The sequence below is a fragment of the Ctenocephalides felis genome, unplaced genomic scaffold, assembly GCF_003426905.1.
Source record: "Ctenocephalides felis isolate EL2017-DRISC unplaced genomic scaffold, ASM342690v1 CF-g0.4_SCAFFOLD_01886, whole genome shotgun sequence".
Taxonomy (NCBI): Eukaryota; Metazoa; Arthropoda; class Insecta; order Siphonaptera; family Pulicidae; genus Ctenocephalides; species Ctenocephalides felis.
Window position 1 is genome coordinate 100164462 of NW_020538040.1, and position 14691 is coordinate 100179152.

A 14691-nucleotide genomic window follows, 5' to 3' on the forward strand; every position below is an offset into this window, starting at 1 on the left:
CAACAGCATTAAAAACTCTAATAATAACAATAAAACAGAAAACGATGCACGAAAAGCGTCACCTAATATAAATAAAATACCATTTAAAAAAAATGAAAACGTAAATACGAAAATGACAAAAGAGGACAACAGAGATAAAACGAAAGAGAAGGATGTTAGAACGACGAATATACAGAAAAGAGGAATACAACCAAATCCAAGCACATCAGAGCAAATATCTCTGAACCACATAATCAAAAGACTAAAGGATGTTTTTAACCCTACCAACCAAAAAAATAATCAAGTGCTAATGGCCATAATTAATCGGATGGAAAGAGATCAGATAAACCTAACAAATCCGAAATGACAAGAATGACACAGGAATTGAAAATATTGCAATACAATTGTAGATCAGTGTTTGCCAACAAAGGCTGCATTGAACATTTTCTATACGAGAAAAAGATTCAAATAGCGGCCTTCTCAGAAACATGGTTAAAAGGTGGTAACAACTGCACTTTCAGAGGTTACAAGATCTTCCGCAACGATAGAAATGATGGATATGGAGGTACGGCTATAATAGTCAAGGATGATATCACGGTACTCAATACAGAGAACATTAATATAGGCACAATAGATGTAAGCAAGTGCCAAATCAAAAGAATAACACTTATGTTCTGTAACACCAAATTGACCATTATATCCATTTATGTTGCACCAAACAGCAATATCTCAGTAAGTCAATGGAATCATATATTGTCACAGTTCCAAAGCCCATTTATTTTGTGCGGTGATTTTAACGCCCACCATTATGCATGGGGAGGTAAATGGAATAGCAGAATGGGAAATAATTTACTAGAATCCGTAGAGTCCAATGACTTATTTATACTCAATGATGGAAATCCAACTTTGAGATCTAAAAACAATTTTACAGCAGTTGATATATCATTTTGCTCTCAAGACATAGCGCACAAAATAGATTGGAGTGTAATCGATGAGTCTCTGGGCTCAGATCATTACCCCATAATTCTAACTCTGAAACAAAAAGAAGTTCCACAACCCCAAAATAACGATCTTGGATGGAACCTCAATAAAGCAGACTGGGAAAAGTATCAAATACATCTAAAAGATGAACTAAATGGATTTTGTGTAAGTGACCCCGTAAAAGCGTACACAGATTTTATACGGATAATTAACTCAGCGGCAGAAAAAAGCATTCCAAAAAGGAAAAAATTGATAAATACTAAGTTCATTAAACCAGTGTGGTGGGATGACGAATGCAATCAGCTAATAAAGAAACGGAGAGAGGGTGAAAAAGCTTATCCTACTACAGGAATCCAACTATAAAAACTATTTAACGTGTGAGAATATAAACAAGAAAATCAAAAACATTTTCAGAAAGAAGAAAAAAGACAGTTGGAAGGAATACGTCAATAAAATGAATCCAAATACTTCAGTCAAAGAAGTATTTGGAATGATTAGACGTCTCAAGAAACACACGAACGGGACCGACACATATAGTAATATCCCTGAAGAAATTAGTGAGGAAATCATCGACTATCTATCACCACCGGGTGCCAAAAATGACTTAGGCAATGGAAATAAAACTGTCCTGGAAAGAGAAACAAACAATCTGATGGAACCATTCTCATTGTGGGAACTGGAAATAGCTATCAAGAGGAGCAACAACACAGCTCCTGGAAAAGACGGCATATCATATTCAATGATTGCAAATTTGACACCACAAGCTAAAAGTATACTGGTAGATATAATTAATAAAGTGAGGCTGAATCCAGAAGCAATAGAAGATTGGGGGCAACAAGTAATAATACTTATCAGAAAAATGAATAAACACCCAAATTTAGTTTCATCGTATAGACCCATATCTTTGGCTTCCTGCATTGCAAAAGTCAAAGATAGAATGATCAAGAGAAGATTAGAATGGTGGGTAGAAAAGTATGACATACTTCCCAAATCCCAATGTGGATTTAGAAAGGGCATGGGAACATATGACAACCTAACGATCTTTATATCAGATCTATATCTATCAATGGCAAAAAACAACTATGTCGTTGCGCTATTTAGCGATATTAAAGGTGCGTACGATAACGTCCTACCAGAGGTGCTGGAAGATTCTTTGGCTAACACTGGACTACCAGGAAAATTCATAAACTCAATTACGACCAACATCCGAGAAAGAAAGATATTTTTCCGAATAAATGGGAAACTGATAGGGCCGAGAAAAATCTACAAAGGCCTACCACAGGGAGAAATTCTTAGCCCCATCTTATACTCAATTTATGTAAGAGACATAGAAAAAATATGGGAAACAGGTACCAAAATATTACAATTTGCAGATGACGTCGTAATCTATATAGAAAAATCAAGCCTCCAGGAAGCCTATGAGGTGATGAGCCGTAACATAGATCTCTTCCACGAATGGCTCGCAAAGAAAGGACTTGAATTGTCGGACGAAAAAAGCTCAATCGGAATCTTTACAAGACGCAGGAAGCTAGAAGAAAGATCAGCACTAACGACTAAATACCATACAATCAAAATACAAGAAAATAATAAATTTTTGGGCGTCACATTTGACAAAAAACTATCTTTCAAAACACATATAAATCAAGTAATCACAAAAATTGAGCCAAAAATCAACATTTTACGTATGGTAAATAGGACATGGTGGGGAGCTCACCCTACCACAGCCCTGAATTTGTATAAAACAATAATTAGACCATCATGGGAGTATGGAAGTCTAGCTTTCGGTAACTCTTCTCACTGCAGGAAGCTAGAAAAAATTCAATATAAATGTTTGAGACTGTGCATAGGGGCAATGATCTCCACACCTACAAACGCCTTGTTGGTGGAATGTGGAGAAATGCCTTTACATTCAAGATTCCAATATTTAAGTGATAAATTTGTACTTAAAAAATACCAAGTACAAAATAATAGAACAATCGAAAATATCAAGAATGTAGCCATAGATACATTAACAAGTGACTATTGGAGAAATCGTCCAAAACCAAGCTTGGTATATAGCTATATAAAAGTAATTGAAACAAGAGGAGACACAAATAAATACAATAAACACCCGTATTATAACTTTTTCACATTAGACAACAGTTATACGATAGAAAAAATATTCAATACGAATACAATCAACATAGAGGATTATAAAGTTATATTTACAGACGGATCAAAAATTAATAACAAAACTGGCTGCGCTTTATTTTATGAAAACGATAATATCAAAATAGGATATAAACTACCAGACTTCGTTTCAATTTGGTCAGCCGAGCTAATAGCTATAAAAAAAGCAATTGAATATATAGAAAGCCACAAAATCACTAAAGTGGCCATCGTTACCGATAGCAAAAGCTGCATAGATAAACTGAAAAATCTATTCCTTACTAATCGACTAAGCGAAACATTAGTATATGAAGTATGGAATAGACTTATACAGCTATTGGAGAACGGGTATACAGTCAAATTATTATGGACTAGATCGCACTCCGGTTCTAGTGGAAACGATGAAGCGGACTTGATAGCAAAATGGGCAACAGAATACGGAACTAGGATCAACCTAGCCACTAGGAAAGACTATATAAATAATTCAAAGAAAAAAATACTGGACAAATGGCAAGAGCAATGGAACAGATCGTCGGAAACAAAGGGACGATACTACAAGGCAGTCAACCCCAAATTGAAGATGAAACCGTGGTTCCGAAAATATGCAGATGAAAACAGAGGTACCATCGTAACAATAACAAGACTAAGGCTTAATCATGGCAACTTTCCTGCACACATGAAGAGGCTGGGAATAATAGAGTCAGAATCATGTCCTTGTGGAGCATCAAGCGGAACATCTGAACACATCATACTAGAATGTAGTATATTTGAGGCAAGCAGGGCTAAATTGTTAGAGGAACTACACTCTATAAAAACACTGATTAAACCCTTTAATTTGACATCATTATTGCAAAATCTGAACTGTTATCCTAACATAATTAGGTTTGTTAATAATAGTAAAATTAAGTTGTAAGTGACCAATATACTATATATGTTACCTGTATATTGTACATTATGTATGTGGCTAAATGTTTACCAGAGGCCAATAAAAATATATATAAAAAAAAAAGTGTGTTGACAAGTTCCATCAGAAGTTGGCGCTTTTAATCAGGATTGTTAAACTTAGAGAAATATGCCTTTATCAAGATATTTTTAGGTTCTTATTTTTTTACTATACTCTATTTGTTTTATTATGTAAATTCATATCAAGTGTTATAAAATATTTCACATTCTTTATACAAATCTACTTTTATGCCGTTTGAAAAATCCAAAACATTACTTGAATTTATCCACTAATTTAATAATTTAGTTTACACATTTACGATTTAGATCGTAACTTTTGGAGTTTTGGCTTTATTTTTTCATTATTTTTAATTTTACATTTTAAGAAATACCATATTTTATAATCTCGCTATAACATATTAATGATATTTTTCGTATAATTAAGAATTTTGTATATAATTATGAGATTTTATTATACCGATGTAAATTAAATACAATTATGGACTTAATCAGTTACATGTCGCAAGCAACTATATTTTTTGTGGAGTCTTATAGGGTGTTTTAATTGTAAAGTTCTCTTTATAAAATTATCAAATTAATAGTTTTAGGTTTACTTCGCTAAGATGTTCGTTGAATTTTATAAATCAATCTATATCGACAATCGGCTTAGATTGTTTTGAATTGGCTCTTGCAAGGCATCTTTTCTAGAAAGTAATGGACATAGCTTCAGAAATTGTATAGTTTTTTGCAATCTGTAACGTCCTTTGTATATTGCTCCAGAAATTATAATTGCCTAATTACTAAGTAAAGGTAATGATATAATATAATGCAAAATCGATCGATTTGCATAGGAAAAATAAGAAACCGAATTTCATGATGAATAAACTCAATTTTAAGTTTTAAAATACTGCATTTGAATTTTCTTTGAAATAAGATCCACATAAAAATCACGTACTATATCAAATTCCATTTATACTTTTTTTCTATATTATTCCCCTACCGCGTATCGTTTTATCATTTCGACTTCTCCCGTGTCGTAGTTCCAGACACGAATGGTCTTATCTTCTCCTGAGGTCAAAAATATCGGTTTCCAAGCACATACTGCGAGCGATATAATGGCTCCTTGATGTATAGGTTGTCCCAGAATTGAAAACACGTTTTCGTGGACTTGAGGAACATCGGGGCCCCAGATTTTTGATGAATACAGTTGCGTTCGAGACGTGGTCACTAGCAATGCGTCCTGGGTGTAATTTACGGTCATTGTTTTTATGCGACTGGCTGTAGAATCATTAGATTTGTTATAAAACTTTATTTCCTTGTCAAAATTAATTAAATAGAATTATACAATAAAATTATAGTATATATATATACAAAATTTTTGTATATATACAACTGTAAGCTATAGTATACAATAGTGTTTAATTCATTACTTTATACTTTTATGAAAAATTGATCATTGAAGCTCAAAAAATCTATTCAAAACTAATATTACAAAATCAGTGAAGATGAAATTAACAGTATTTGTATATAATCTTTTCATACCTATTGCATCTTCATCTTCTACAGTGATGACGTTTTTCTTCCGAAATTTATAATTCGTGTCTTTTTCAAAAACATGAGCGACGTTTTCAACTGAAAAAGCGAATCCACGCGGAAACGTAATCAGTGTCCGAATCATCATATTTGCGCGATCAGGAACATCATCGGCCGAGCCTTGAAGATATGAAATGGGTTCCATGTGACTGTTAAAAGTTATGTAGTTTTTATTAAATTGTCATTCACGAATCAGATTGAAATTCTTGGTTGATGTTATATGACAATCTAATAACATATTATGTAATTCTTGTCATATTTATATAAAAAATACTGTGAATGAGCAGGAATCTTAACAATGCTTTTAATGTAATATATTTCATGATCGGAAATTTTACAATCTAATAAGAACTATTGACTGACAACAGCATGATATATTATTTATTATTACTGATTACGGCTCGCTCATGAATAAATAAATAAATAAATAACTAAATGAATTGGAAAATAGATTAAATAGAAACTATGCTTAATACGAACTTCATTAAAATATTTAAAACTATTAACTAAATTCTTGTAAAAAATGAATAAAAAAATAGTGAAATAATAATAACTTCAGTTCAATTTTCGGAAATCAGATGCATAATTGTATTCTCACTGTCCAATAGTTTTAATAAGTCGTTTGCTCATAAATTTCCATTCATTATAAATTTGGACGGAATTAGAATCTTTGTTATTGGACTTAAATTAAATTATTATATAATTTTAGAAAATTACTATTTTGCACAAATCTTTGCTAGGTTTGAATGCTGATCTAATATTTGTCTGAACCACTCACTCTGACTTTGATTTAAGATCTAGAATCAGCAATTCTTCGTATTTCCACACTTGTTTTAATTCGCCGTTCTCAACAAAGAACAGTCCTCCTGTTTCCGTGCCGAACATTACGAGATCAGGGGTTACCCATTGGCACACAGTGACCACGAACGGTTCCGCCTTCGCCCATCCCCACTGACGCCAAGCTCCTTCCGCATAACTGAGCAAACGGAACGAATTGGGACCGGCAACTGCCAGAACACACACGTCGTTTGTGCTCGCCGTCACCTGTGCTGGTTGGGGTAAAATTGTTAAGGGGTTTAATCAATAAATTTATATCGATAGAAATAAGTAAACCAAAGTAATGGAATTAATTAATGTATTTATCATAGAGACATGCGATTTTTTTCAAACAAAAATGACGAAATCATAGAATATTAAGAAATTTTTTATGTTTTTTTTGTCGTCATTTTTTAACCAGGGGGCGCCAAAGTGGGCATTGCAAAATCGATCTCTTTTGCGGTGCCACAGATAAATCCGTTGCGCATCGCCTGAAACAAAAAAAAAAGAAACTATGTTGAAGAAAAAGTTTGAATCCAGTACCCCTACCAAAATGAAAGAAAAAAAGCAAGAAGGAAAAAAATGACAGCTATTTAAAAAAAAGTGTTAAAAAGGGCCTTTTCTGGGACGAGAAGCTTCGCAAAATTTTTTTGCGTAATGTTATGAAGTTGTTTGAGGTAGGGGGACTAGGTATTGCAGTGGTGAACAAATAAAAAAAAATGCAAGTCGATCCGACTTGTAGTTTTTTTTAATTTGTGGCACCGCATTGAAAAAAGTCAATTTATGAAAAACGTATTTAAAGTTTTTAATATAATGTACTAAATACATCATTTAATTTAATGTACAAAATACACCATGGTGTTCAAAGATGCTGACACATTAAAAAGGTCATGTGCATGAGGTATTATAATGAAAAAGAGAGCAGCTGGCATACAATAGCTCGCGGACCGATGAAAAAAACGGTTTCAGAGGATCATACATAGAGATATACGAGGTGTGTTCAAAAAGTACCCGGAATTACTAATAATTAAATTTCGCGGGTCTGGAGTGTCTGATTGTCAAAATTTTTTTTTTTTGTGTTGGTATACATGCCCCTAAAGTATGATGAAATTTTCAGCTATATTCACTGTTTACTTTGTCTGTGGTAGTCGCTAAGGTTCGACGTGTTTTTCTGAGCTCGGCGATTTTTACAATGGAAGAATTGAAAAGTCAAAGAATTTGTATTAAATTTTGCGTAAAAAATGAAATAAAGTGTTGCAAAGTGCAAAAATTCACCAGATATGGCTCCGTGTGACTTTTTCCTATTCCCAAAGTTGAAGAGACCCATGAAAGGACGGCGGTTTTCCTCGATTGAAGAAAATCGCTGAGAGTGCTCAAGAACATATCAAAAAGTGAATATCAAGGGTGCTTCGAAAATTGGAAAAAACGCTGGCATAAGTGTATTATATCTGGGGGGGGACTACTTTGAAGGGGACCACATTAATGTAGACGAATAAATAAATATTTTTTTGAAAAAACGAAAATTCCGGGTACTTTTTGAACAGACCTCGTATATATATATATATATATATATATATATATATCTGTAACTTCGTCAAAAAATAGACATTGAGATGATTTTTTTTAAAAATAATTCTAAGGTTTTTAGCTTTCATAATATCAAAAAATCTCAAAATCGAAAAAAGAAAAAATAAAAACCGAACAACCCCCTTAAGGACCATTTACATAGTTAAATCAAATACTACATATGTACACAATTCTGCCTAAAATATTTGAAAGCATGATAAATTGCTGTGTTATTTTTTGGGGTCTTGAAAAAAAGGCTTAGAGCCTACCGAATGTAACTCGGTTTATTTGATTCGTTGCATTTTATTAATTGGTTTTGTTATGAATATTTTATATATCAACTTAATTCAAACGAGCATATTAATAAAACTATTAGTTTTGTATTTAGAAATTTATTGTATTTGCTTTATTTTTAATAAGAACACTGTTTATGCCTTCGGTACTAATAATAAACTTCAAAGATGTGCAATTGGTAATTTATGATTGAAGCTGCTGTACTAGTATGCACATACGACATATAAGTCTTATGTTCAACTAAAAAACATAGATTTTAGTATGTATAGATAATATATAATTCGCATTATATTTATATATGGGGTAGAGCGCGGACCTTAAATGTACGCGGTTAAAATGGTCCACCACCGTATCATGATTGCCTCAAAAACGAGTAAAGTGTAGATTTTTTTAATGATACAATATTAAAGTAGCGATTATAGCCATAAATCGGGCGACATCGCAATCAGGAGATAAATAGCCGAATTATAAAATTTTTAATGAAAGTATTTTTTTCCTTGTTGGTCTTTATGTTTTTAAACACCTACGTTTGGTTTACGATACCTAAATATAAATTTTAAAAATGTTATTTGATTGTACCTTTATATATACCTTTATACTGGCGTGGTGTAAACAATGAGAAGGTAGTAGAAAAAAATGTGGTATGATGTAAAAAAACAAGAGATACATTAAATTAATAGTTATTCCAACTCTGATGATTAATTCTTCTGACAAAGATCTCTATACAAAAGTTGTATTCAGTGCGATCTTTGTAATAAAATGTGCCCATAAAATATGCATTTTAAACAGAAGTTGTTTTTATCTCAGTTGTAATTATTGTATTTAAAAATATTAGAAACAACTATCAAAGCAAGATTTATGGAGTAGTAAGAGTTGGTGAAATGTTTTGTTTATAAATATTCATGCTCTATTATTTTTAGTATCATTATTCATTATCAAAATGGGGCATGGATAAAATGCATACAAACACAAAATTTAAAACTTGAAAATCAATTAAATGAAACTAATTATTTATATATGTATAAGCAAAATCTGCTGATTTATTAGTGTTACACAGGAGACTTATATATCATATTTAGCGCTTATCTCTAATTCAAAGGGAAACCCATTCGTTTGAACTCAAAGTGATGATTTAGAGAGCGCAGAATCAATCAATCATTCACATCATCCATACGATTCGTTGTATGAAGATTAAACTATGTATCCATATTGGACATTTGAGATTACTTATGAGTCATTACTTGATTCAAAGCTATTTCGTATTTCATTCGGAAATCATGCTTTCACTAAATTATTTTTTCATACTTTATTTATTATTTTGTAATGTAATTTTTAGATAGCAGCAAGTGTATTCAACAAGTTAATACATTTTTTAATATGTTAAATGTTAAATATACAGAATTCTCAGCCAATCATACTAAACTTATTTGCACTTTCTAGTAGTTGAATAACTATGATGAATAAAAATTTGATCATAAAAATCATAGAAACATTCAATCGCTTCTTGTGGAAGATGAAAAGTGTCAAAACTAGTTCAAGTAAAGAGTATAGGTAAAATACTAACTATATCCTCCAGCTCCTGTGGAGTTGCCACAGCGATAAGAGCTCTCAGCCTTTCCTTTGTCCAGGGTGAACGTATATATCATGAAATCTGGTTCATCGCAAAGCACAGTCAAGTACTTGGAATCGAAAGAGAATACCATGTTGACGATGTCCTTATTGGGAGCTTCTGGCGGTAACACTAGACTTCGTTTTTTCTTCAGTGTTACTGTGTCAAATATCGTTATACCTGGACGATCTCCTTTTTCAGAAATAGCTATTAATCGCCTAAAATAAAACGCCGTGATTAACGGAATTATAATCATAAATATAATTGATAGAATTTTTATGAGAATTTGTAGAAGAATTTTTTGCGAGTAATTGCAGAACAATGTGACAAAAAATATGAGCCATTGACTTATAACAGTGCTATTACTATATTAGTGAATAAAATGATGAATAAAAATTTCAGGCCATCATGATGATATCATATACTACAGCATCATCACATACTAACTCATTTCTTCAAGCGATTGAGTTTCCAAGTTTGAATATACAACACAAAACTCGATTTTCACATATAAATAGCAAAATTTAGATATATGTATTAAAAAAAAACAAAACTTTTTTTGGTTATTGAATAAATTAACAATACGTTATGTTTCAAAATCGGGGTTAGTACCGATTTCTAATATGTTATCAATGATAATTCTACAGTGTGAAAATTGATTTCATTAATTTATTTTGCAAATTAGGTTTATAATTAATATAAGTCTCAAATCTCATAACTAAAACTAAATACCATACCAGTATGGAGTACCACAATTTAATAATTTTATACAATGGAAATACCTGTTGGGACTCATTATTATCATAGTCAGTATATTCTTATCGTTTAATCGGATGTATCTCTGCCTCTGCTGCAAATGGTCATGGATCACGATGGCGCTACCCGCTGGATAAAAAACATCCTGCGCGAGAGCATAGTGCGCGTTGTTGATGACATCCGTTCTCAAGGAATAGAAGTGGCGCGGGTGAAGCGCTGGCACGCTCAAAGTTGCCATCTGATAATAATTAAATTTAATATATCACTACAAAATCATTGCCATTACAGATATTATAACAATAAAATTTATTACATAGAGATAGTACAAGTGTTTGGGTTGCCATTTATAAAATCGACCTGTTTAGTTGTCAAATCATCCCAACACATTATAGCACCCTAAGATTCTTATCATTATTCATATATTCGTAAATAAAAATATCACAGCTTTATTGACTGCATGTATCTAACTTATCGAAAAAGAAGTTTATGAAGAAAATAAGTTTTGTAAAAAGAACAGTTTGCTAATTTTATATTTATAGTTACATTTTGATATTAAAAACTATGAATTTAAATTGAAAGTTGCATATAGACATTATGTATGGTATCACAATTTAAAATTAAATTAAAACACACGTACAACCATGCGACTGTATAGGGATGATGAATTACAGCCACTAAAGCAAAATATGACTACTCACATCTCTCTCTAATACAAGAACTATTACGTAGAACAAATATCATATCACGAACTGCAGAAAATGATCTAAGTAAAAAATGCTTCCTGATATATAAAATCTAAAATAATGAAATTGTAACATGTACCATAATTTAAACGATTCGCTACTGCAACGTTTTTCACAGGAGCTATACAAGCCAACGAAGTATTTGTTGTACAAAATATTTCAAGATTTTCGAAAAAAAAAATTTAAAGATTAAAAACTACGCTTTCAAAAAACTAACAATTAAAGTGATAAATCTTAAATAGGTGACGCTGGTAGCGGTTTAAAAAAGTTATCTATACGTTTCAAGTCATTCTAAGTTTCAAAAGTTTGATAACAAATAACAAATTAACAAATGTATATGCGTGTAGTATATTAACGCATATTGAACCTTACTAAAAACATTGCATAACTTGATAATGACCCGCCGTAATCAATTTCGCATGGTGGTCGGTCGAGCCATTTCTTTATAATTAACATGGCTACGTCTCCGTGATAAACTTTATTTGAAACATTTCAAACATTTTAAAAGGCATTGCCAGTTTTAATTAATATTAATATAGCAGAGCCGTTTCTTTGTAAATTGAAGTTAATTTTTTGATTGAAAATTAAAAAAGGTTCTACTCCCGTTAGGCAACTCGATTATCTTCAGATATCGTAAAGTTTTGCAACAGTGAAATGCTTGCTTGCACTTTGAATTTGTTAAGAAAGAAATTCGGTTCTCGAAATAGGCAGTAATATAATAAATATTTTTTTATGTTTGTGATTTTCACCAATCAGAACAATTACATGTTTTATAAGCTGTGTTGAGCACTGCTTATTACTAAAAACGACGTTGTTAGTGGGCAATTCATTGATTTTCCTTACTCTATCTAAAATTTAGTTTATCTTTCTGAACGCTATTAGAAGACAACCACACGGTCGCCTTTCTAGGGATATTGCAGCAATGCTCTATCTATATTTTCAAGTGAAAACAGTTGTCACTACTGCTTGACAACATGCTGCTCGAAGCGAGATTGAACCTGGGACCTTTGATTTAGGTCCAGTCGTTTTAGCCACTTACCTACGAGCGAGCCCATGATAAATAACGAAAACGTCTATTTATACAGAAATTAATTATAGAAAAATCTATTGCAATCAATATTAGACAGATAGTATTTATGCAGCACCAGTGTGGTATATTTGGTAATAAATTTTTACGCATTTCTCCACTTTCTAAAAAATTAAACGTAGTAAGGTGCAATTAAAGAAATGGTGAGACAACTAGACTGAAGAGGATACGTTAAAATACATACATTTGTAATATTATTATATTATTGAACGTGAATCAAATATGCTTTTAGGCTTGTGACGGGATTTGAAGCCGTAAAAATGAACGTAATAATTACGAGCGCATATTTTAAATCCTGCTACATGATGAGATAACCTATACTATATGTATAACTAACAAAAGAGACTATAATTATTTTTTGTAATTAAACCACTTTAAGAAGAGATGTAAAGGTCATACCTTTGTTTATGGCCTTCTCTTCATTTTAATGTTGTTTTAGTTATTTTTTAAGAAATATAGTTTGTTTTCGCAAGAAAATCCGATTTGATAATTTTATGATTTCTTGGCGTTTGAAGTCATTCTGAATTGAGTGCGACCAAATTTGTAAAAAGTATGGGTGTGTAGAGGTGAGCCAATTTTTGACCTTTCGTCGACGTTTTCTTACAAACAGCTGAGCCGATTTTAAAAATGCAACAGCCATTCGATGTAACTCGGTTTATCAGCTTTGCGCGATGTATAGCCGAGCCGTTTCTTTGAAATTGGCAAACGAATGTGAAATATTTTGTCTACGTTTTACCCCATTGTTTTGAATCGATTTTATCAATTCAAAAACTAATCGAAATCGGTTGGGAATGAGTTTGATCAGTTTTTCGTGAAGATCGGTAGAGCGTTTTTTTTGTAATTAAATATTGAATTATTTTCTCATGGTTTTGATGAAATTTTGTATAACGATAGATTTTGTGGTATGACTAAAATATTATAGGCATGCAAAAAGCCTATAAAAATAATTAATTCTCATCAGACTCTATGCTGGATCTACTGATACGATTTCCTATATTGTTGACTGCAGATTTGTGTATGGTTGTATGAACCCAAGACTTCAGATCCCTAAGAATTTAAAGAAACACGGAGAAGTTTACCGATTTATATTTTACTGTATATAATACTAATAAGTTTTCCTCTTTATCTTTGAACAACGTGAAGTGAATATACCTCATTTAAGGTTATTAATTATAATGCTCGTTTGATATAAGTTTTAATACCTGAGTATTTGCAATAAGACATAAAATGATGAATTGTATTTTCAGTTTATTAAAACTGAATTTGCATTAAATTTAAGAGCTTGTGCAGTCTATTTCCGAACTATTGCTTATTCAAATCCAATTATAATATACGAGCTCGTTTAGTTACATAATATTATACTACATTCGATATGAACGCTGGTTATGACATATAACAATGCGCATATCAAATTCGATTCAAAGTATGAAACTCTACGCTTTAATACGAATGCTGATTCTGAACACATATTTGCATTCAGTGAATTTTATGGAGGAAATTTTCTCTATTAATATATAACTCTATCAATTTGAAAATAAAAGTTAGAATTGTACTAATACTGGTATGCATGACATTGTGTCTCTAGTAGCATGATTAATCCACAAGAAATGGTACAAAACTCCAAATTGGTACAAATAGTAAATCTTGCATTATATTTCAAGTAATTTTGAAAATGTAAAGCTATTACTATTTAAGATTAAAAAATTTCTGAATTTTTAAATATGTGCTTCAAGTTTTAGACTCGGCAGATAATTACTTCTATACTATATAAATGAAGTTCGTTTTCTTAATAATTTTGTAGATTGAATATATTATTAGTATACGAATTATACTAAAAACATAAGTTTTAAGCTGATACATAAAATAGGGTTTTTGTTATGTCAATTTTTATTTGAGAGCAAATTTTTTTTATAACATTTTTGTAGTCAGGTACTGGACCGAAAATAAGCTGAACTAGTGGTGTATGCCCGTACCGTGATGAATATTCGAAAAATTTTAGATGTTTTCAAATGATTTTTATAAATAGTTTAACTTTCACTATTCGTATTTTATAGACAAGATATAAGAGCTTATAGATTGGACGATGACATTTTTACATGTTTACATGAAAAGTAAATAAACAAAATTTATTGAGCGGAGTTAGAATAAAGGACTTTATATTTCAAAGAACTATATAA

General features: G+C 31.5%; 1 protein-coding gene across 1 annotated transcript in view; it reads right to left on the reverse strand.

Annotated features, from left to right (window-relative positions):
• Positions 1-14691, reverse strand: part of LOC113375588 (cilia- and flagella-associated protein 57-like) — a 60652-nt gene that overhangs the window by 19370 nt on the left and 26591 nt on the right. Inside the window, 6 exon segments of the mRNA XM_026615521.1 lie at positions 5051-5328; positions 5593-5792; positions 6242-6324; positions 6418-6692; positions 9884-10146; positions 10711-10922. Coding sequence (XP_026471306.1) covers positions 5051-5328; positions 5593-5792; positions 6242-6324; positions 6418-6692; positions 9884-10146; positions 10711-10922 — 1311 coding nt within the window.